Genomic DNA, 26,599 nt, shown 5'->3' on the forward strand with positions numbered 1-26,599 from the left:
AGAAAAAGAAAGAGGAGTGGGGGAAAGACCCAGTGAACGAGGGAGACAGGAAAAGGAAAAATGAGAGAAAGAAGTAGAGATAGACAAAGATAAAAAAAACAGGAAGAACGATAGATAGATAGATAGGTAGATAGACAGATAGATAGATAGATAGATAGAGCTATGCAGACTCAGTAAAAGAGTGAGTAAAAGGAAGCTAGAAAGAAAGGAATAGATAGATAGATAGATAGATAGATAGATAGACAAATGGGTAGATAGATAGATAGAGAGATAGATAGATAGATAGATAGATATGCAGAGATTCAGTGAAAGAGTGAGTAAAAGGAAGACAAAGAAAGGAAAAGACAGACAGGCAGACAGACAGACAGAGAGTGAGATAGAGATGCAGAGACCCAGAGAGGGAGGGTGAGAGAGTAAAAGACAGAGAGAAAGTGTGAGAGACAGGTTACCAGTGTGGCCACAGATGCACAGATGGTCTGGCCAGCTGAGGATGAAAAAACAAACCACACACACACACACATAGACACACACAGACACACACAGACCCACACTCAAGTGTACACACACACACACACACACACACACACAAAGATGCACACTCAAAGTCACACACATACAAAAGTAAAACACAGAGATGTTCAGACAGATGGAGGTCAGTTAAACAGTTACACAAGCACTTGCAGACACACACACACACACACACACACCTGGTGACCTCTTGCTCGAGGCGGGAGACGCTAGGCACATAGAACATGACTCCGAAGTACAGCATTGGCTCGTTGCCAAATTTGTCCAACTGCTTCTTCAACGGCTTCTCCAGCTCCACCCACCTCTGCACCTGAGCTTTAGAGTGAAACCACAGGCCAAAATAATGCGTCTGAGAGAGAGAGAGAGAGAGAGAGAGAGAGAGAGAGAGAGGGCGAGAGAGAGAGGGAGAGAGAGAGAGAAAGAGAAATAAATCAGCTACACAAACACGTGTCATTTGCTCTTTAGGACGGTGTAAAATTACAGTGCATCCCTAATTATGATACATATTAAATATCTCCATATTACCATATATTGTACACAGCACTGACACGTGTCCATAGAGTTTGGTGTCGCAGGACGACATTAATAGCGACGTATCCTCAAACGAAATGAAGTCACGTGGCTAACACACGTGACCTACGCTATAGGTTACTATCTAGTTAATTTTTAGGGTCATTTACAGTAAGTCAGAGCACATATCATTAACCAGGCTTGACAGGCTTCAGCAAAATTTCCAAAATTTTCCATCTGCACTTACACTTTAACTTCGTTTGCAGAAACGTATTAGAGATCATTCTGATTATTCGCTATAAATCAAGATCTTACCCAATCTGGCAACCCAATTAACTCTCCTATACAGTGATCTTCCTCTGAGGCATGATGCAGCGTGATTCCTGCCCCAATGGGCCTCTGTTAGCGCTTGTTGCAGTTCCTATTTTTAACCACTAGATGCAGTAATAACTCTATGGAGCTAAATGTTGCCGTGACCGCGCTGCACTACTGTACGATTGCAGATCTGGAAAGTAGAACATGAATAGAACTTCGCATTATATCTGTCGCTCAGACGAGGTAAATAGTATTTAAACGGACGGTAAACATTTGTTGAACGGCTCACATATACCCCTATGTAACTGTCTTCACATCTGCTCAGCATCCTTTTTTAACAGCCTCTGGCTTGCTCGATAAAGATCTAAATCTCTGTAAAGCTGCATTGGTAAAAGTGCTAAATAAACCAAAATTGAACTTGCACGTAGCGTGCAGCAAGTATACAAAGTCGGACACTACGCTAATCGTTATCCGGTGATCGTGTGGCTCTAAGAGAGCTCTTAAAGTCTTTCTATTCATGTATTCACCCATCCTCAGATCCAGTTCTGCAGATTCCCGCTGACTTGCTCAGGGAAACACACCTGCCAACAACGTGACGACTGTGTTGTGCAAGGTCGCATACCAGTCTGTCGGACATGTTTGCTCCTGTCTGATGGGCGTATCGGACACGTCATGAGCGGACGGGGATGTGTTTTGGATTTTACCTCTTTAGATATCACTAACTAGAAGATAATCGTAATGATGGCTGTCATGCTGCTCGGCTGCTGCTACTTTAACTGATCGTTAGATGTTGGTAATACTCTGCTCCGTTATGGTAACGCAACATTAAAACCGCCTTTAAGACATTCAGTATATCTTTATCACAATTTTTTACACAACATTTGTTTTAAAAAAGTGCAATTCGCAAGAAAACAATTATTAGACAACAGACAAATATTTACCTTAAAAATTTGGTGTCGATTTGATATATATTTGCATAATGGAACCTGATTGTTACCTAATTTAACCTTAGTTAGCTAGCTAGCAGTAACAGTAAAAAAAAAAATATGGAGATTACTTTACAATCACTTCAGGAATCCTGTCAGTTTTGTTTTTGTTAGTTAGCTAGCTAGCTAGCATGAACGGTAAAAGTGCATGAATGAACATTACTTAAAGATCACTTCAGGAATCCTGTCAGTTTTGCTTTCGTCAGTTAGCTAGCTAGCTAGCATGAACGGTAAAAGTGCATGAATGAACATTACTTAAATATCACTTCAAGAATCCTGTCAGTTTTGTTTTTTGTTAGTTACCTAGATAGCATGAACGGTAAAAAGTGCATGAATGAACATTACTTAAAGATCACTTCAGGAATCCTGTCAGTTTTGTTTTTTGTTAGTAAGGTAGACAGAATTATAGAAAAAACACACGCATGAATATTTCTAGGTTGCTAGGTAGAATATTGCTAGGTTGTAAATTAGCTAGCAAGCCTTAACAGAAAAAATATATATATTATGTTTGGTGTCGATTTGGTATATATTTGCATATTGGAACCTGATTGGCTCTTACATTTTATGACACAATAATATTTGCCACCATTAATACTAACCCTAATATTTTTTTAAAAAAAATTATACATATATTTATCTTTGTCCTGTTTTTATTTGTGAATAAAATTAGTGCAAAAAAAGAAATAAATAATAATAATTCAGGAATAATATAAGGAAGGCATGTAAGACATAATAAATATAAATATTTAGGGCAACTTTAACTAACAACCACAACCGTATCATGGCGGCGCGCACAGCAAATGGCGGCGCGCACAGTCGCAGCGGCTCATGGCTCATTCATTCATCAAGTGTCAGTAAAACATTTACATTTATATAACTTAATATAATTGCAAACATTTTTAAAATATACTTTCAATTTTTAGACAGCATGCTCAATTGAGCTATTTTATAAACAGAAATGTATAAACAACTAGTCATGCTCATAAAAAAAAAAAAACAGAGCTAAATACATAAAGGTTTATACGAGGAAACGGTCATTTCAGAACGATATCATTGGGGTATTTTAAAACTAAATAGAAAATAAAGCCTAAATAATATAGCTGACACAACAATATTATACACAACGTATCATCCTTATACAGCATATAATCATGTAAGGATGCAACTAATGTTTAATGTTCTCCACTACACTCATGACACATGTCTGAAACTGGTTACTAATATGCTAAAAATCCAGAAGCAAATGCATCTAAATCCAGTTCTATCCAGTTAATTCTAAATATTTTTTCAGCAGTGTGTATGTGTGTGTGTCTGTGTGTGAGTGTGTTTAAAAGTGTAAGTGTGTGGGATACCTGGAGGCAAAACCTGTGCTCATCAACACACCTCAGATTAACTACGTTTGATCTGATGTCATCAAAAAGCAAACACCCACCCACCCACACACACACACACACACACACACACGTTCTCGGCATAATTATACACAACACACCAACACATCTCCAAAGTTTCTTCTCGTAACCAGTTCATAGTATAAAAATAATAGGAACATTTTAGCAAAGTTAATGCTTAACATCACTTCAGGAATCCTGCCAATTTTGTTTTTGTTAGCTAGCTACAGTAGCTAGCAGTAACAGTACAAAAAAATATGAATATTACTTTACAATCACTTCAGGAATCCTGTCAGTTTTGTTTTTGTTAGTTAGCTAGTTAGCATGAACAGTAAAAAAGCGCATGAATGAATATTATTTAAAGATCACCTCAGGAATCTTGTCAGTTTTGTTTTTGTTAGCTAGCTACAGTAGCTAGCAGTAACAGTACAAAAAAAATATGAATATTGCTTTACGATCACTTCAGGAATCTTGTCAGTTTTGATTTTGTTAGTTAGCTAGCTAGCATTATACAAAAATACATGCATGAATATTTCTTTAAAACGATTTCAGGAATTCTGTCTGATTTGTGGTTCTAAGTTGGCCAGCAAGCCTTAACAGGAAAAAATATATATATTATGTAAAAATCTCTTAGGAATCCTGTCAGTTTTGTGTACGTTAGGTAGCGAACAAACATCAACCGTAAACAATAAAAGCAACATCAAAAAACACAACCAACCAAACAAACAAACAAAAAAAGTGTATGAATATTACTTCAAAATCACTTCAGGAATCCTGTCAGTTTTGTGTTAGTTAGCTAGCTAGCATTATCATTAAAAAAAAAAAAAAAATACATGTATGGATATTACTTCAACCTCTCATCTTGTTAGATAGATAGCTAGCATTAACAGTAAAAAAAAAAAAAAGTAAAAAAAAAATTATAAATCCCCCTGGGTATCCCATCAGTTTTATGTGTTACTTAGCTAGCTAGTATTAACAATAAGACAAAAATCAAGTATGACTTTTACTTAAAACTCACTACACTAATCCCGTTTTGTGCTTGTAAGTTAGCTAGCTAGCATTAACAGTAAACTCACTTCAGGAATCCTGTCCATTGTGTTTGCCATAGCTAAACTCTCTTCAGGAATTCTGTCAGGTTTGTTTGTTGGTTGGCTAGCTAGCATTGACTGATGAAAACCTATACATATGTATACATATTACGTAAAAATCTCTTCAGAAATCCAGTCAGTTTTGTATTTGCTAGTTAGCATGCAAGCATTAAAAAAAATACATTTATAAATATTTAATTTATGAATTTTTTCTCTCAGAAGTCCAGTCAGGTTCGTTCCTGGTAGCTAGCTAGCTAGCTAAAAACCACATGTAGAGTACATATGTAACTATTAATTCCAATTAAAGTCTTCCTCCTACTTGAAGACTTACATAACCTCCACGTATGGTCGTAAAAGCACGAGCAAAGGCTAATACGCACCAGATAGGTTTCTGAAGTGTTTATTCGATATGAGTCGGTAGGAATTAAGCTTCTATTTTTAACACGCACTGATTGTGTTAACGAGGTATAAAACTCAAGCCCGGTCATCACGCTACCCTTATTTTCTTTTTCTTTCAACTTTATTTTCTTTTCATTCGTGTGTGTGTGTGCGAATGAAACGCAAACTCCCAGAAATCCAACGATTCATCGAGTCTAAAATGGACGTGGTACTGAAGGCTACAGTTTAGCATGCCAGCGTCTTACAGGCTTACATTTTTAAAGACTATATTTTCTTTTCAAAATGATTTCAACTTTTGCTCTGATACTTTTTTTTTTAATAGCCCTGCTCTACAGTATATTACTCTCATTCGTGAATTAACAATAAGCCCGCACCAGATTCCACACAAAGTCGATCTGAGGCTTCTTCTGTAAGTCGTAGCTGATTCAGCAATATCGATTGCTTTATGCATAGAAGCAGTAGCATATCATGTAGAAGCCTGAGATTTACACTCCTAATAACTGCCCTAGAAATGAATGTTGTCGTACATAAATTTGTAGCTAGGTAGCTGTTAAACTCTCACTCCTTCACATCCTACATCCTACTCAGGAAAACAAACTTTCTAGGACACCAAATAGTGAAACTATTGGATAATGATGGCAAGAAAAAAAAAAAAGCTTGTGAAAATAAATTTCCACCTTCTATTAGCAACATAATCACTTCCTGGCACACAAAGCAGCCATAAACCAGTCCAGCCCATCAAAGTCTTATGCTGCTTGCCAGAGAGCTTCTCACCCCCCCAAAAAAAACAATCTCACAGTACAGCGATCACGGTGAGTTCAACAAGAGTTGCCGCCGGCTACACCGCCACCTCCTGCGCTGGTACTGGTCGGTTACGTTCGTGAAGAAAAAAATAATCAAATAAAAGTGTGGGAACAAGTTGTGGTAATTTTTTCTGCCAAATTATCTGCAGCAATACTGCACAAGTCTGTATTTTGTTCATCTGCAACATCTCACTTTAAGATGCTCTCCATGAAGCTTTATGAATTTAAACAGAGGTGTGTTAAGCTAGGGATTTTGAAAAGAAGTCAAAACGGGTGAATGGTGGGCCTGTGTGTGGAACAATGATCTATACATCTGTATATTTTATTTTCTGGAATACTGTGAGCTCAAATCCACATGATATTCGAAGGCATGTAATGCTGTATTATTAAAATATTACACATTTTAACAATAAAATAAAAAAAAAAATGAATGAGACAAAATAAACAGGATACAATTAAATAAAAAATTATGATATTTGTAAAATAAAAGTAAATTTTTCTTTTATTTAAAAAACAAAAAATATTTTGTCAAAAATGGGTGAAAATTAAATAAAATATTTCAGTTCTGGGAGAAAAAAACTAACAAATAAACAACAACAACAACAACAACAAAAAAGTGGGGAAATTATTTCTGCTGTACTATAGTCTACATTCCATCTGTATTAATAGGTTGTTTCATACATGTGTGTGAGTGAGGTATGTGTCTGTGTGTGTGTGTGAGAGCGGTTCAAGGCAGTGGAGGTCATGTGGCCCGCAATGTCGTGGGAGAGGACAGGAAACGTCAAGGGACTACAGACTTACGACATTCAGAATGGCTGAGAAATTTCACAACAAGGTGAGAATATGCTCTCAGACTACACTCTCTCTCACACACACACACACACACAACATCCAATCTATATTGCAGAAATATTTATATAAAGCTAATTGATGACCACACTGATTGTACACATGCACAGAAAGGCAAGCAGTCCTACAAAATTTCAACACATTAGGAAATTTTGCGTTGCTCTCCTCAAGCAGCCCAGAACGACACGTCACGATCAAAGGCACTGACGCTAACCAAGAAACACAACTATTTTGACGAGCTTTGTTACACAAACCCAAACTCCAAAAACACCCAGTGTAAAACGAGATGTAGCTCACCACAGAGAGCCTGGCACCAACGACAACTTCACTTATAGACTTATTTTTTTTGTAACTTGTAGGCATGTAGGATTTACTCTGCAGAATTTCTATAAAATGTTCTAATATATTTCTTTCAAGATTCTATAGGATTCCTTTATACCAAGGAAATATTCACAGAAAAGTACAAAAATTAAGAAAAAAAAAACAAAACAAAACACTACACGCTAATTAATTACCCCAGTAATTAATTAACTATGAGAACAAAAATAGTGGATTCGATTAAATTATATTTAATTGTTTAATTGTTGTTGCCTGTTAAGAAAGCACACCACTATAATACAAACCCACGATTTTTCATAATCTGTGTAGTCATGTTTTGAACGAATTGCTTCAGCCTTAATTGTTCAAATTAAGAAAAAAAAAATTTTAAAACCATTTTTATATAAATATTTCACATGAACCACTCACTTTTGTGGTATTCGTTACTTCCCAAGTTGAATTTTTTCCAAGTTATGACATAATGTTGACATGTTCCAATATCTAGTTTATGGTTGATGCTAAGTGCAATTCCAATGTAACTGAAACACATTCTAGTCTTTCTAAACACCGCACATCTGAGAGAAATTTAGATTCTTCTGACAGATGTGTTTTGTTTACACTACCACTACACCTTTACATTTTCTATATCAAAGACTTTATGGCTAGGTGCTAGCTAACTAAAAGAAATTAGCCGTAATTATTCGCTAGTTGAAAGTCGCTGTTGCGTCCTCACAGCTCCCGGGTCTCCGGTTTGATCTGGAGCTCGGGTTACTATCTGACGTTTTGCATGATCTCCCTGTGTTTGTGTAGGCTTCCTCCAGCTTCTCCAGTTTCCTCCCATCTCCCAAAACCATGCTGGTAGGTTCCCCAGGTGTAAATGAGTGGTGCGCATATTGTCCTGCAATGGACTGGTATCCAATTTAGGGTGTATTCCTGACTTGTACCCAATGTTCCTGGGAAAGGCTCCAGATCCACTGGAACCCTGACCAGGATAAAACACTTACTGAAGATGAATGAATGGATGAATGAATATTAGCTAGCTTGTGCTCAGTGTCCATATTGCGCAGTTGCCTAGAAAAACTTTAACCAAGTATAGGAACTGTACCGATTGTGTTGCAGTATTGATTTAACATTCTACTGTTTGTACTAGGGTCTTGATTGTGTAGAACTTTATGATTGAATTTGACCGCGTGGTAATTGCGTTTTTCTCACCTCTCGCAGTTCGAGACGCTGAGCGACTGCTTCTAAACACTCTTGGCCAGTCCCCTCGACGGACAGCGTGCACTCGATCATGTGATTGTCCAGCAGTTGGATCCGAATGACGAAGCAGTTCTTGCTCAGCACGTTGTAGCGCCTCGTACGAGGCAGTTTCAGCCTGAAAGGCATGGCTGGACAGGGTCACACCAAGGTCACAGGGGTCAAAAGAATACTGCAGGGGGTCTATGCTGTCTGTCCCGCCCCGGGATGGCCACACCCCCCAGTGAAGAAGTGCACTCTGGGAAGGTGCAGTCCCATTCCGAGAGCAAGCTGAGGGGTGGACAGGAAGTGGGATCCTGGGAGCTGAAGAGAGACAAGAACAATGTTACAGTATGCGCATTTTTTTTTTTTTAAATGCCCAAAAATATTACTGTCTCTTTTCCAGACAGATGGCAAAAATTTTCATCTGAGGCTAGGCTCAGTTTAGAGCCTGCTAATCAGCACGTATCAATAATACAGAATATGTGGCTAATAAAATCTGGCATATACAGCATAAATTCTGAACCAGCCATTACTCTCTCTCTCTCTCTCTCTCTCTCTCTCTCTCTCTGTCTTTCACTCACTTCACATCTTTTGATGTACACCACATAAAACAGGCAAGCTGAAGGCCCCTTTGAAGTGGAGCACATGTATACTGTTTCTAACGGGAACACTTCACCCCACAACCTCTCAGCCTCTCTCTCTCTCTCTCTGCTTCCCTTCATTCATTCTCTTACTCAAGAGTGGAAAGAGGAAGAGGAAAAAGGATAGAAGGCAGAGAAGAGAAGAGAAGAGTAGAGAAGAGAAGAATGTGTCAGCGCTTGTCTGGGTGGTAGTGGTGGGGTGCAGATAGGCAGCCTGGATCACAGCCCAGATTCCACTCTCTCTTTTCCCTCGAATAACATAGCACACCTGACACTACCATGCCCAAGGGAACTTTGTGTATGTCTGTGTGTAGCAATACAAGAAGGTGAGACAGAGAACGTAACAGCAATACAGAACACTTAAGAAATGGTTCTATTTAAACAAAATCAGATATTAAGCAGACTCTGAGCAAGCTGCCTGCCCTAAACACTTGAACCAAGCACCGAGCTTGCTACCCTAGGGCTCTCTTTCAAAAAGCAACCACCAGACTAGCTGTGAGCAATCTGCTTACCCCAGGGTCCACTCCAAGTAAGCTCCCTACCTCAGGACTTTACACAGGTATGCTCCAAACCCCAGGAGATGTTCAGAACTCCCCTGCAGAACTTGATCCATGTGGGCTCCTTATGTCAGGATTTGCTACAAATATGATACGGTATCTACCCATTAACATGCACCAGCAGAACTTCCTACCCCACCAACTCACTGTAGATAAGATCCCTAATGCAGGTCTTCCTCAGAATCCCAAACCCCAGGAACTGTGGGCTCCCAGAACATTGACAACACACTTGCTGAGTTATATGGCTACGGTCATTTCTCACTACCCCAGAAGTAGCTTAACCTGGACTCATGCCAAGCAAGCCCACTACCCAGGAACTTGATGTAAGTGAAATCCCTACCCCAAGATTGTTTAGGCTAGCTTAATTAAGACTCCTTCAATGCTCCTTATCCAAGGAGAAACCCATCCCAATATTGTTCTGTGATCCCTACACCACGACTCAAGCCTACCTCCCAACCCCCTTGACTTGCTTAGAGTTCTGAAAGTCCCGGTGCTTTCTTCAAACCAGCATCATGTTTTAGGACTGTCTTGCTACCCCCAGGGTGCACTCAAACAAGACTTCTCAGAACTCATTCAAAGTGAGCTCCCTACCCTGGAACTAGCTGTTACCTCAGGTCTACCACTAACCAAGCTCCCTACTTCAGGCTCACTTAGTATTCCCCACCCAGGACACAAGCCAGCTCCCTACCCACTGACTCACTTTAAGTGAGTTCTTCTGACCCAATTCCTTCTTCTATTCCCACAGCATTGAAACGCCTGGACCTTTTCCTTACCTAATGACTTGCTCAGAGCTCCCTAAACTCCCTGGCGATAGGACTTGCTTGGCACTTCCTAGCTGAACATCTGTACGGCTGCTACCAGTGATTGTTTAAAAGATAGCCGGAGCTATTATAGTCCTCTGCTACTGTGTCCTTTTCTGCTACCTAACCCGACACATTCATTTTGCACCCACGTTCTCACACAAAAATGAGGTCTGGGTAAAAAGGCTAGCTGAGGTTTAGACAGCTATTGGTGCCATGTTTAGCTGACCTCGACGGGTCTTGTTTTCCTGCGGCAGGGAGAAAATGAGCAAAACAATGGCGCTGCCCTTTTACACAGCCGAAGCTTACCACAATGGTTTCTCAACGCTCTGGTACCAGCACCAGGCTATTTGAAGCACATATAAACAGTAAGTGACTTGGAACTTTGTAATTTTGTGGTTCAGAAAACATAGCATAGAAATAGAGCTAGCGCAAGAGCCATACTCTCTCTCTCTCTCTCTCACACACACACATAGACACACTCACACAGGTCATGAGTTGCTGGGTTTCCAACTGTGTCTAGAAAGCCAAGCCATTAACACATGATTACACATGACACCAACTTTTTCTCTCTGCACAAAGCACACCAAAACAACCCTATAATCATACGCAAAACAATCATTATAAAATGCCTACGTGGATTGACTGCAGTTTCCACTACAGAATACGCAGACTTGCCAAGCGAAAGGCGCACTACACATCCAAACACGCCTAATTAGACTGAACCGAGGTCTGCTGACAGCATGTCTATGACTTTAACCAAGAAAGCGATCGTTAAAATTTACAGAGATGTCAAAAGGACAATGTATGAAAATAGCACTAATTCACGCACGGTTCAAGTCTATAAAAATGTAAATACCCGTATATTAAAATTTAATAAGGACTTTCAGACTTTGACCTGCTGTCTGTACGACCCCGGTATTATACTGTCTACCGAATCGAAGCTGTTTTCATCCCCCCATCTCTGTCTAACATACTTATGTAGGTACTAAGCTTTGACGTGTTACAATTTACAGCGAGGACTGCTGAAAATACTCCAATAAAATCAAGGTTTTAAATGAGAAATCAAAAAGATGTGAAATATGGTATGGATGGAGATTACAGTTCGGGAAGTTTCTAGATGTTTGTGCAGCTTTACTATGGCTGGCGGTGCCAAGATGTCAAATTTTGGCCTTTGAAAGAAGAAGAAGAGTCATACATCTGATACATCACACACACACACACACACACACACACACACACACAATCTGTTCTTCCAGATGGATATTATGGGTCTTGTAAGAATTTCTGCAGAACAGAGAGCATCTTGTTTCTACTTTTTTTTCTTCTTCTCATCTACACAGAAGGCACAGATAAAAAGGCGCTGCCACACACACACACACACACACACACACACACACACACACACACACACACGCACACGCACACATCTTCAATGGTGCAATTTAGTTCACACCTGCTGTTCATGTCTGTACTCCTACACTCTGTAAAATGTGTGTGTGTGTGGGTGTGTGTGTGGTCATCCGATGCCACCGTGTTTACCATGCACTTTGTTCTGCTTGCATCAGCATATTTTGCATAACACCATCAATTTACAAACATCATCCATCCATCCAACCATTTTCTGTACCGCTTATAATACACAGGGTCGCGCGGAGCCTGGAGTCTATCCCAGGGGACTCGGGGCATAAGGCGGAGACGCATACACACGCTCACACACACACACTACGGACAATTTAGAGATCAGCATACACCGCATGTCTTTGGACTGGGGGAGGAAACCGGAGTACCTGGAGGAAACCCATGAAGCACGGGGAGAGCATGGAAACTCCACGCACACAGGGCGGAGGCGGGAATCGAACCCCTAACCCCGGAGGTGCGAGGTAAACGTGCTATACTCAGGTTAATATTATAGCACTCGCTCTAATACGTTTCTATAGTAAAAGCTTATTCACAGGGATCTGTACAGTATGATCTAAATACGTCATCTAATACTAGTAATATACACCTACACACACACCTACACACACACACCTACACACACACCCACACACACTCACACACACCCACACATACATACACACACCCACCCCCACACACCTACACACACATCCACACACACCCCTACCCCCACACACCTACACACACACACATACACACACACCCCTACACCCCACACACACACCTACACCCACACATACACACACCCACCCCCACACACCTACACCCACACATACACACACCCACCCCCACACACCTACACCCACACCTACACCCCCACACACCTACACCCCCACACACCTACACATACACACCCACCTACACCTACATGTACACACACACCTACACACACACACACACACACCCACACACTCACACCTACAACACACCCCTACCCCCACACACCTACACACACCTACACACACACACACCCACACACACTCACACACACCCACCTACCTACACACACACACACCTACACACACACCCACACACCATTACCCCCACACACATACACTCCTACACCCACACACCCCCACACACACACACCTACACCCACACATACACACACCCACCCCCACACACCTACACACCCCTACCCCCACACACCTACACACACACACATACACACACACCCCTACACCCACACACCCCCACACACACACATACACACACACCCCTACACCCCCACACACACACCTACACCCACACACCCCCACACACCTACACCCACACATACACACACCCACCCCCACACACCTACACCCACACCTACACCCCCACACACCTACACCCCCACACACCTACACACACCTACACATACACACCCACCTACACCTACATGTACACACACACCTACACACACACACACACACACCCACACACTCACACCTACAACACACCCCTACCCCCACACACCTACACACACCTACACACACACACACCCACACACACTCACACACACCCACCTACCTACACACACACACACCTACACACACACCCACACACCATTACCCCCACACACATACACTCCTACACCCACACACCCCCACACACACACACCTACACCCACACATACACACACCCACCCCCACACACCTACACACACACACATACACACACACCCCTACACCCACACACCCCCACACACACACATACACACACCCACCCCCACACACCTACACCTACACATACACACACCCACCCCCACACACCTACACCCACACCTACACCCCCACACACCTACACACACACACCCACCTACACCTACATGCACACACACACATACACACACCTACACACACACACACACACACCCACACACTCCCACACACACCTACAACACACACAAACACACCCCCACACACACACCCCCACCCCCACCCACCTACACACACACACACACACACACACACACACCATGGATCCCCGGGCTGTTTGGCTGACTAACATAGATAACACACACCGATTTCATTTTAGGAATCTTCAAACTCACTTCCAACAAAGAACGAGTACCAATGAATTTGGCCACACACACACACACACACACACACACACACACACACACACACACACACACTCATCCCACACTCATGTTCTATGCTAGAGCCAGAGATGTTTGGAGAATTAGTGTGTCCTGCTATCAGCACAGAAATTTCTACAGCATCTGCTGTATTAAAACTTGCTGAAGGACCCTCAGGTATCAGACAGAAAGACAGAGAGAATCCGGACAGAACAGAAGAAAAATAACAGAGAAGACAACAAACAAGACAGAACAGAGAGTACAAAAACAGACACAGAAATCACAGAATCTCGAGAACGAGCGAGTTAAACAAGAGAGGACACTCACCAAAACGTGATAACGGGGACAAAAGACAACCTCAGAGATTACAAACAAACAAACAAACAAACAGAAAAGGTAGCAGACTCTAGACATAACAGACAGAAACCGCAGATAAATAAACAATGACCATCAGATAGAAAAGACAGAAAACAGTAGTCTCCAGACATAACAGAGGACAGACAGACAACATAAACAGAAGAACCGGACAAAAGCGAGAGCATGAAGATACTTCTAGAACTTCCAGAAACCTAAAGACCTGCAATCAGACATTTCACTTTTTAGTTTTCACTTAAAAACCTGAATTCCTCGGTTAAAGGTGATTGGAAAAAAACTGTCACCGGACAGCACAAAATCAAGGAAACTACACAATGTTCTGATTTTTCTGCACACACACACACACACACACACACACACACACACAGCAAAATCAAGCATTTTTGCGCGCAACAATCACAAATAACTCAACGGAATCCTGTACGGAACGATTAAGAGCCAGATCGAGAGTTAAGAACCTTGATCAGGAACCCGACAGTGATGGAACACACACGAGCCTCATCCAGTCCGCTTCCTGCTGCTTTAAGTCTACAGTGGGGGTTTCTTGGGAAATGTGCAGCCCTGCACGTGTGACGCTATTTCCGCGTCCCGATTCGCTTACTACTATCCGTCCTAAAAAGTATCCGGGGTCTCCCAAAGGTATCTGGATGGTCTAGTATTTCCGGTAGATTTTATGGAAGTGTGGATCCGCGTACGGAATCCTGGACAGACAGGAAAGGGGTCTATAAGACGATATCGGCTCACGAGGCGTTCGAGTTAGAAAATCAGCGTGTTCGTCAAAGTGTGCTCGATATGCCATGTCGTCAAGGAAGGTAACGCAGACGCTTAGTTACCTTTTAGTAAATTGTCTGGGTTTTGTTCAAATGAACTCGTCCTTAATAAACAAGTTAGCAAAAGGTTGAGCTAGATATTTGCCGTTTACATATTTAAAAAAAACATAAAGCAAACTTTTTAGAAATTATTTATAGATTTTGCACAAGTTATATATGTGTAGGGCTTAGCGGGTAGCACGTCCGCCTCACACCTCCAGGGTCGGGGGTTCGATTCCCACCGTGGCCCTGTGTTTGTGGAGTTTGCATGTTCTCCCCGTGCTGCGGGGGTTTCCTCCAGGTACTCCGGTTTCCTCCCCCAGTCCAAAGACATGCATGGTAGGCTGATTGGCGTGTCTAAAGTGTCCGTAGTGTATGAATGGGTGTGTGATTGTGCCCTGTGATGGATTGGCACCCTGTCCAGGGTGTACCCCGTCTTGTACCCGATGCTCCCTGGGATAGGCTCCAGGTTCCCCGCGACCATTTTAGGATCAAAATCGTGCATTACGAATGATATTTTATAACAAAATGCAATAATCCAGCCTTGAGAAGCTTTCACACAATGTTCTAGACTGTTGTTCGAGATGTCCTCGATGTCCTAGAGGTGGATTATCTCGCCGATACGGTTCGTGACGCATCTGCATGATGTTCCTGATTCTCAAAAATGTGTGTTTTTACTTTTTTTTTTTTTCTTTTCTTCTTCTTCTTTTCTTTCCAGCCCAGCATCAGTGTATTCATCTCTCTCTGTTCCCTGAATCCGGGGAGTATGCGTGATTGTGTTCAAACGAAAGAACATCCGCGTCTGTGACGCGCGCTACTCAATTCCCCTCAGGTCCAGAGATGTCATCGTGTGCACTAAAAGGATGGCCTCGGTGAAGGAAAAGTGCCTAGTTTTGAACGTGTAGCAAAAGAGTATGCGAGCACCGGGACGGAAGAGAACGTCGTTGCCTAGTTACGCACACCGTCACCGTAAACGCCTCGTTGCATTTCAGCTTTTCTTCATTCATTATTCCTTATATAATAATAACATTTATATTTCGTGCGTAGCACTTAAGTTCTTACCCTTAAATACCGAAGACGCGTGACGTCTTCGTTACACGTTACACTCGTCCGCCATGTTCGCAGGTTGAATTCGACGAAGCAAACCGTCACAAAACGTCTCCTCCCTCACGCAAGGAGTCGTGGGTAATATTCGCTGATAAAATGTCCGCCGATCCACGGACCGATTTCTCTTCTTTGATGCCTTTTGTGTCATTTATTTTATTTTTTATATATATATATATATCTGTGTGAGAATCTGTGAAATACTGGCATGCAAATGAGTCCAAAGTGGGCGGAGCTGAGGAATCGATTCAAGCGTGTTCAAGTTCACGAAAACTCTGTAATTTAACATCTGGGTAAATAACCTGCCTTGTGCCACGTCCGGATAGAATCACTACAGAGTTAAAAGCTACAGTTTAAGAACGTATTAAGTAGATTGGCCTGATGTGTAAAACATCTCCATCAGAAGAACTTCAAACAAACAGGAATACATACTGCGAATGCAGAAATCTGAACTCTTTGTTTTGTATTGAGAGGCAGGACGAACATTCTGCAAAATGTCATAAAAAAGCCGGAGGAAAAAAAAGGTAGTGAGGCTGTAAGCTGGAGGGGAAAAAAAAAAAAAAAAGAGCTAATTTGGACAGCCTGATTAAATAAAGGAAACAAATCTCTCATGGAACATTGCTGTGTCTCTTCTGTTATCAGCCCAGTGCACATGGAGAAACAGAGGAGTGGGTGGGATAACACAAACACGGGAGCATGTGATCATCCCATGTCTCTGTTTTCCTTTCATTCTTCCCCCCTTCTCACACACACACTCATGAACTGCTATAAAAAAACAACAACATTTTTTATTTATGAATGTTTTAAAAGTAATACATTTTGCTCTACTGTATATTAATATGTACATGTATGGGGGCAGTTGTGGCTTAGCGGTTAAGGCTCTGGGTTTCTGATCAGAAGGATGAGGGGTTCAAGCCCCGGCGCTGCCAAGCTGCCACTGTTGGGCCCTTGAGCAAGGCCCTTAACCCTCTCTGCTCCAGGGGCGCTGTATCATGGCTGACCCTGCGCTCTGACCCCAGCTTCCTGACAGGCTGGGGTATGCGAAGAAAACAATTTCACTCTGCTCTACCATATATGTGACCAATAAAGACTCATTATCATTAAAGGAATACTCCAGAGTATGATGATCTCTGATCTCTCCTGCTCTCTCTCTCTCTCTCTCTATATATATACATATATACACACACACATATTATATATATATACACTCAAAAATCCCTTATAATGCAGGTCTAAGGGTGGTCGTTGACTTAAGGGCAAATTCGAATTGTCTCAGAATATGGATAACGTTGGTAAAACCTTATAATACTGAGGTCATGATTTACTGTTAGAATGCAAGGCTTAGAGAGTCGAATTTGCGTCAATGCCGTCTAGTCTAAAATGTATTGATGACACTCAACACCTGCCCTTTAAACCTTGATTCAGTTTGTTACGGATACAACACGTTTCCGGTCCTTCGCCGTTACAGGACGACGCGCCGAGTTCCTTTTCCTCTGGTTCGAGAATTCAATCGTGCTTCGGAATAACATGCGATAAAATGCTGAAACGGTGAAATGCTATTCGGTATGTAATGCATGTGTGCGAATAGCATAAACGCTAATAATGCCCATCCCTACACACACACACACACACACACACACACACACACACACACACACAGAACTCTGTATTTGCATGTCACACACAAAAGGAGGATCATGATTAGCTGAATCTTGTCAACACTTCACTCATGTACTGTGAATTCCACTCAGGTGTAAATAGAGTTGTCCGTGATCACTCGGGACACACACCCTCATAGATACATGGATGTACACACACACACACACATGGCATGAGCAATGGCTGACAGACCAATGAGCCAAACAGACGCAGAGTTAAGTGCAGACTGATGGATCTAAAGCTCTGCTCTTAACCGCAGTGGAGAGGACGCAAGTCGCAACACGTTCCTGAATGTGCATTGTGTCACGGAGAGAAGGCCGAGCTTATAAACAAGCTCCGAACCAGGTGTGTATTTTAACAAGAGTGGAGACGGTGTGTCGGGGAAACTCTGGGGGTTGGGGGTTGGGGGGGTTGCGCGATATTTTCATTTACATTTCATGCCTGATAACGAGTTCTGATTGATGACACGATCACAGAAATGTATTTCACAAGAAGATGCTGAACAGAATGATGAACCGTTCATACGGTTTAGTTCCTGGCTCTACCCGTCATGCTTCCTAGCTGTTCCTTCCTTCCTGGATCTTTACTTGATCCTTTCGTCCACCTTTCCTGGCTCTTCCATCCTTCTTGTAGTTTAATCTCTGTCTTCTATATTCATTCTTGACTCTTCTAGTCCTTCGTTTCTGACTCCTCCTTCCGTTTCTGATCATTTCTAGTTTTTCCTGCCTTTCTACTCCTTGATTCTTGGCTCTATCTGACTTCTAAGTTCTTCGTTCCTGGCTTTTCCTTTCTTTCCGTTTTTTCCCCCCATTTCTTTTCTTACTGGTCCTCCATTCCTGGTTCTGCTTTTGCTTCTGAGCCAGTATTCCTGGCTCTTCCTTTCTCTCTGGTTATTCACTCCTGATGCATTCATTTATATTTCCTTAATGTATTCTTCCCTGATTCTTCTGGCTTTCGGATCCTTCATTCCTGGCTCTTCTTTCCATTCTGCTCCTCCATTCCTGGCTCTTCTTTCCATTCTGCTCCTCCATTCCTGGCTCTTCCTTTCTTTCTGCTCCTCCATTCCTGGCTCTTCCTTTCTTTCTGCTCCTCCATTCCTGGCTCTTCCTTTCTTTCTGCTCCTCCATTCCTGGCTCTTCCTTTCCATTCTGCTCCTCCATTCCTGGCTGTTCCTTTCTTTCTGGTCCTCCATTCCTAGCTCTCCATTCCTGACTCTTCCTTTCTTTCTGCTCCTCCATTCCTGGCTCTTCCTTTCCATTCTGCTCCTCCATTCCTGGCTCTTCCTTTCTTTCTGCTCCTCCATTCCTGGCTCTTCCTTTCTTTCTGGTCCTCCATTCCTAGCTCTCCATTCCTGACTCTTCCTTTCTTTCTGCTCCTCCATTCCTGGCTCTTCTTTCCATTCTGCTCCTCCATTCCTGGCTCTTCCTTTCTTTCTGCTCCTCCATTCCTGGCTCTTCCTTTCTTTCTGCTCCTCCATTCCTGGCTCTTCCTTTCTTTCTGCTCCTCCATTCCTGGCTCTTCCTTTCTTTCTGGTCCTCCATTCCTAGCTCTCCATTCCTGACTCTTCCTTTCTTTCTGCTCCTCCATTCCTGGCTCTTCTTTCCATTCTGCTCCTCCATTCCTGGCTCTTCTTTTCTTTCTGCTCCTCCATTCCTGGCTCTTCTTTCCATTCTGCTCCTCCATTCCTGGCTCTTCCTTTCTTTCTGCTCCTCCATTCCTGGCTCTTCCTTTCTTTCTGGTCCTCCATTCCTGGCTCTTCCTTCCTTTCTTGGTCCTGCATTCCTGGCTGTTCCTTCCTCTCTGGCAATTAATTCCTGATGCATTAATTAACATTTCCTTCCTTTAATCTTCCCGGATTCTTCTTGCTTTCCGATCCTTCATTCCTGGCTCTTCCTTCCGCTCTGGTCCTTCATTCCTGGCTCTTCCTTCCTTCCTAGTCCTCCATTTTTTTTTTCTTTCAGGACTGTACTCTTGATATCTGAGCCTTCTCTCTTCATTTTTTGGAATTTTTCTTTCTTTTCTGTCCATGTGCACTTTTTATTGTCTACAGCACTGGCTTCCTGTACAGCATTTCCTTCTTTCCATTATCTGGTTTATCTGGCTGTCCTTCTTTCCATAAAGACTGCTCCTTTCTTCCTTCTTTCCTTCCTAGCCCTTTCTTTCTTTCCTGGCGCATACCTCCATGGCCTTCTTTACACTTCTTAGATCTTGGTGATTTAAAAAAAAAAAAAAAAAAATCTTTCCTGGCCCTTCCTTGCTTCCTGGTCTTTTTCTCCTCTCAGTGTATGTATTTGTCTCATATGGTGTGTGGTGTATAATTTGAGTGGTGAGCCACTGAGTTAAGAGCTTCATCCAGATGTGGGTGTGTGTTATGGTGTGAATGTGTGTGTGTGTGTGTGTGTGTGTGTGTGTGTGGTGCCCACACCCCCAGCAGCTATGCTATATTGGCCTTTGCCGTGTTTTTCACCTGGTGATACAAGACGCAGGTTGCAGCATGCCCCATTCACACATCAGAGAAAAAGAGAGAGAGAGAGAGAGAGAGAGAGAGAGTATGGGAGAAAGACAAATACAAAGAGAGAAAATGATGTGTGCAGAAAGACACACACAAACTATTTGCTTTCCTACTTAAAAGAAATCAAAAGAGAAGGAAAAATAAGAGATAAGTGGGTCTGTGTTTAATAGATGCCAGAAGTGTGTGTGTGTGTGTGTGTGTGTGTGTGTGTGTGTGTGTGTGTGCGCGCGCGCAGGGGGGATAGAGTTGTACTCATTCAGGACATCCTTCTATTGTGAAGCTTATCTTTGACACACAACCATAACTGCTTTCATGGTGGAACGTGTGAGCCCATGCCAGAAAATGAGTGTGTGTGTGTGTGTGTGTGTGTGTGTGTGAGAGAGAGAGAGAGAGAGAGTCACAAAACACTGGACATTTGCTACATTTGTGCACAGACACTGTGTTTGTGTGCTTCAGTGGAAACTCTGAAGGGACAGATGGACTCGAGAGGATGAGTGCAATAAACAAGCCATCCCAACTAGCACACACACACACACACACACACACACACACACAAACACACACACACATACACACTAAAACTAAAGCGGGAATCTACAAACACACAAACATGCTGAAATGCACATAAATGTACATACACACACACACACACACACACACACACAAACATGCTAAAATGCACATAAATGTACATACACACACACACACACACACCCACACACACACACACACACACACATGCTAAAATGCACATAAATGTACACACACACACACACACACACACAAACACGCTAAAATGCACATAAATGTACGTACACACACACACACACCCACACCCACACACACACACACACACACACACAAACATGCTAAAATGCACATAAATGTACACACACACACACACACACACACACTGTGTGGTCTGAATGTGACACAAAGCTCATGCAGCCTTAGGTTGGATTCCTGAGAGCCGTAAAAACACACACACACACACACACACACACACACAGCAAGCGTTAAAAACAATGCACACACTATAAAAACTCAACCTGCAAATATCTCACACACACACACACACACACACACAAAGAGACATTTAACACACACAAGCTAAAATGCACGTAATCGTATGTACACACACACACACACACACACACACACAAAACAGAACAGAAAGACAAGCTGTAAATAGTATAATCAATCACACACACACACACACACACACACACCCACACAGAGTACAACACAGAATAACACAGTGAAACAAGCTGTAAATACCCCAATAACACACACACACACACACACACACACACACACACACACACACAATATGTGTGCAGGTCCAATCTTGCCCTGGACCCTGAGAGACCCTCAGGAATGCAGGGTTCGTGTTCAGGTGAAAGAAAGAACGCTACAGGCGTGAAGACGTGTAAGAAAAGACGGGAGCAGAACACGGCCTGAGCTTCCATCTCAGCCGCTCTGACGGTGTTGAACAAACACTAACGGCTACGTATTCTTTCGATCCCGGGGACACCAAAGGTATTTATGCCAGAGAAGAACTTTCTGTGCCGCACACAGCTGAAGAAACCACCTTCACTGAATACTTACGGTGTTGACTCGACACCTACAGCGTTAACTACTAAACACTGTACAGATCCATTCAGAACATCCGCAGTGTTGAGTTCAATGCCGTTCATGTGAAGATGAATTCAATACTCCGCGTGTAGTGTTCGCTCAAAACAATAGCAGCATCTAAGACTCTAGGTTAATGGTTTCTACGAGTGTATTGAAAAAAAATAAGTGTTTAACTCAATATCCATTGACGTAACACTGTAGGTGGTCTTTTCATGCTGTACTCTTGAGCTGATCGCTTACTGTAGGTGTTTGTTTAATACTTTATCCGTTAATGCAACCTTTTAGAGGCATACATTCAACACTTTATGAGTATTTAACACCGTACCCGTTAATTCAACGCTACAGGTGTCCGTTCAGCGGTGAGTATTTAACGCGGTATCTGTTCATGCGAGACGTAAATGTTCGATTTACAGCGTAGGAGTATTTAACACGGTAATCATAAACACAACGCGGTTGGTATTCGTTCACAAATGGATGTTTAACACTGCAGCTGCTGATGAAACACCGTACGTGCTCGTTTAAGACTGTATTGGTTATACGCAACGCTGACGCTAACACTGGATCCATTAAGGCAAAACTGCAGATGCTCATTGGAGGGCATGGAAGTATTTAACCCGGTACCGATTAATGCAACACTGTACGGGTTCATTGAATACTGCATCCATAAATGCAATACTCTAGGTGTTTATTCCGCAGTGTATGAGTGTTTAACACTGTATCAGTACTCTAGCAACACTCTAGGTGTTTATTCCACAGTGTATGAGTGTTTAACACTGTATCAGTTAACACAACACTCTAGGTGTTTATTCAGCAGTGTATGAGTGTTTAACACTGTATCAGTACTCTAGCAACACTCTCGGTGTTTATTCCGCAGTGTATGAGTGTTTAACACTGTATCAGTTAACGCAACACTCTAGGTGTTTATTCAGCAGTGTATGAGTGTTTAACACTGTATCAGTACTCTAGCAACACTCTAGGTGTTTATTCCGCAGTGTATGAGTGTTTAACACTGTATCAGTTAACGCAACACTCTCGGTGTTTATTCAGCAGTGTATGAGTGTTTAACACTGTATCAGTTAACACAACACTCTAGGTGTTTATTCCGCAGTGTATGAGTGTTTAACACTGTATCAGTTAACACAACACTCTAGGTGTTTATTCCGCAGTGTATGAGTGTTTAACACTGTATCAGTTAACGCAACACTCTCGGTGTTTATTCAGCAGTGTATGAGTGTTTAACACTGTATCAGTTAACGCAACACTCTCGGTGTTTATTCAGCAGTGTATTAGTGTTTAACACTGCATCAGTACTCTAGCAACACTCTAGGTGTTTATTCCGCAGTGTATGAGTGTTTAACACTGCATCAGTACTCTAGGTGTATGAGTGTTTAACACTGTATCAGTTAACGCAACACTCTAGGTGTTTATTCCGCAGTGTATGAGTGTTTAACACTGTATCAGTTAACGCAACACTCTCGGTGTTTATTCAGCAGCGTATGAGTGTTTAACACTGTATCAGTTAACGCAACACTCTAGGTGTTTATTCCGCAGCGTATGAGTGTTTAACACTGTATCAGTTAACGCAACACTCTAGGTGTTTATTCCGCAGTGTATGAGTGTTTAACACTGTATCAGTTAACGCAACACTCTAGGTGTTTATTCAGCAGTGTATGAGTGTTTAACACTGTATCAGTTAACGCAACACTCTAGGTGTTTATTCCGCAGTGTATGAGTGTTTAACACTGTATCAGTTAACGCAACACTCTCGGTGTTTATTCAGCAGTGTATGAGTGTTTAACACTGTATCAGTTAACGCAACACTCTCGGTGTTTATTCAGCAGTGTATGAGTGTTTAACACTGCATCAGTACTCTAGCAACACTCTAGGTGTTTATTCCGCAGTGTATGAGTGTTTAACACTGTATCAGTTAACGCAACACTCTCGGTGTTTATTCAGCAGTGTATGAGTGTTTAACACTGCATCAGTACTCTAGCAACACTCTAGGTGTTTATTCAGCAGTGTATGAGTGTTTAACACTGTATCAGTTAACGCAACACTCTAGGTGTTTATTCAGCAGCGTATGAGTGTTTAACACTGTATCAGTTAACGCAGTACTCTAGGTGTTTATTCCGCAGTGTATGAGTGTTTAACACTGTATCAGTACTCTAGCAACACTCTAGGTGTTTATTCCGCAGTGTATGAGTGTTTAACACTGCATCAGTACTCTAGCAACACTCTAGGTGTTTATTCCGCAGTGTATGAGTGTTTAACACTGTATCAGTTAACGCAACACTCTAGGTGTTTATTCCGCAGTGTATGAGTGTTTAACACTGTATCAGTTAACGCAACACTCTCGGTGTTTATTCAGCAGCGTATGAGTGTTTAACACTGTATCAGTTAACGCAACACTCTCGGTGTTTATTCAGCAGTGTATGAGTGTTTAACACTGTATCAGTACTCTAGCAACACTCTAGGTGTTTATTCAGCAGCGTATGAGTGTTTAACACTGTATCAGTTAACGCAGTACTCTAGGTGTTTATTCCGCAGTGTATGAGTGTTTAACACTGTATCAGTTAACGCAACACTCTAGGTGTTTATTCCGCAGTGTATGAGTGTTTAACACTGTATCAGTTAACGCAACACTCTAGGTGTTTATTCCGTAGTGTATGAGTGTTTAACACTGTATCAGTACTCTAGCAACACTCTAGGTGTTTATTCAGCAGCGTATGAGTGTTTAACACTGTATCAGTTAACGCAGTACTCTAGGTGTTTATTCCGCAGTGTATGAGTGTTTAACACTGTATCAGTTAACGCAACACTCTAGGTGTTTATTCCGCAGTGTATGAGTGTTTAACACTGTATCAGTTAACGCAACACTCTAGGTGTTTATTCCGCAGTGTATGAGTGTTTAACACTGTATCAGTTAACGCAGTACTCTAGGTGTTTATTCCGCAGTGTATGAGTGTTTAACACTGTATCAGTACTCTAGCAACACTCTAGGTGTTTATTCCGCAGTGTATGAGTGTTTAACACTGTATCAGTTAACGCAACACTCTAGGTGTTTATTCCGCAGTGTATGAGTGTTTAACACTGTATCAGTTAACGCAACACTCTCGGTGTTTATTCAGCAGTGTATGAGTGTTTAACACTGTATCAGTACTCTAGCAACACTCTAGGTGTTTATTCAGCAGCGTATGAGTGTTTAACACTGTATCAGTTAACGCAGTACTCTAGGTGTTTATTCCGCAGTGTATGAGTGTTTAACACTGTATCAGTACTCTAGCAACATTCTAGGTGTTTATTCCGCAGTGTATGAGTGTTTAACACTGCATCAGTACTCTAGCAACACTCTAGGTGTTTATTCCGCAGTGTATGAGTGTTTAACACTGTATCAGTTAACGCAGTACTCTAGGTGTTTATTCCGCAGTGTATGAGTGTTTAACACTGTAAACATAAATGCAACACACTGAGGTGTTTGTTTAACACTGTATGCATGAACATTTATCACCTTTATTTATTTATTTAGTTATATCATCACAGGTCTGTTTAGTTTACGTGAACCACACACACACACACACACACACACACACACACACACTCACCGTGTTGTCTGTGCTACATTCCCACTTTTTCTCGGTGTTACTTCTTTCTTTCTTTCTTGTGCTTTCCTTTTATTGGCAAAACTTTAAGACAAGCGCGCGATCCTCCAAAAACACTGCAGTGGAAATAAACCCGCTTTGTGAAGAAGAAGAAGAAGAAGAGGAAGAAGAAGAAGAAGAAGAAGAAGAAGAAGAAGAAGTTCTCTCCAACTCAGTGGAAACACAACCGGAGCGCTCGCGCTTCCCAACTTCTAATAGCAAAAAAGGAAGAAAAAAAAAAATCCCTCCAGATCAGGAGCTGAGGAAAGGAAAACACCCGGAATTCCCTCTGAGGTTATTTAATCCAGGGGTTCTGAGCGGTTCCGTGGGCAGTGGAGAACCAGGCACCGGTAACGGTACTCCAGCGACACGAAGCTCGCGGAAAGGAAGAAGACGTCGGGAATCGGGATGCGCGCGCGGCCCCGCCCTCTCTGACATCAGGAGCGGGGAATGTGAGGAATGTGCGGGTTTAACTGAGGGAGGTGCGGAGAGAGAGAGAGAGAGAGAGAGAGAGAGAGAGAGAGAGCGGAGGTAAAGAGGTGGAGGCGCCATTACTGTTTTTTAAAAAAAAAAAAAATTATTATTTTTTTTTTATTAAGGCTCAGGATGACTGAACTGCTCCTCTTTGGGGTGTTTAAGTGTTTGTAAAGAACACACTTTAAAGGTGCAATAGTCGTTTATTTATTTATTTACTTTTTCTTGTACAAACAACCTGCAGAATATGTAGTACATCGTTTTACAAAAATGGTTTAATCCATGACCTCAGGACAAAATGATTATGTGGCTGAGAAAACCAATTTGGAAAACTGAGATCCGGCCCGGAAAGATTGTTTCTGTTCGAAACTTCAAAGCGCCTCGCTTTTACTGACGCTTTACAATATCCTGGGGGCGGAGCTTAGGGAATAAGTAATAATAATAAT

At 42.1% G+C, this 26,599-nt stretch overlaps 1 protein-coding gene across 1 annotated transcript in view; it reads right to left on the reverse strand.

Annotated features, from left to right (window-relative positions):
• Nucleotides 1-26,150, reverse strand: part of LOC128619464 (tyrosine-protein phosphatase non-receptor type 14-like) — a 47,392-nt gene extending 21,242 nt beyond the window's left edge. Inside the window, exons 1-3 of the mRNA XM_053643670.1 lie at nucleotides 25,644-26,150; nucleotides 8,400-8,747; nucleotides 708-877 (exon numbers count right to left, since the gene is read on the reverse strand). Coding sequence (XP_053499645.1) covers nucleotides 708-877; nucleotides 8,400-8,573 — 344 coding nt within the window. The 5' untranslated portion in view covers nucleotides 8,574-8,747; nucleotides 25,644-26,150. The remainder of the gene's footprint in view (nucleotides 1-707; nucleotides 878-8,399; nucleotides 8,748-25,643) is intronic.
• Between the last annotated feature and the right edge of the window lie 449 nt (nucleotides 26,151-26,599).

Source organism: Ictalurus furcatus, chromosome 2 (assembly GCF_023375685.1).
Source record: "Ictalurus furcatus strain D&B chromosome 2, Billie_1.0, whole genome shotgun sequence".
In the NCBI taxonomy this organism is placed as follows: Eukaryota; Metazoa; Chordata; class Actinopteri; order Siluriformes; family Ictaluridae; genus Ictalurus; species Ictalurus furcatus.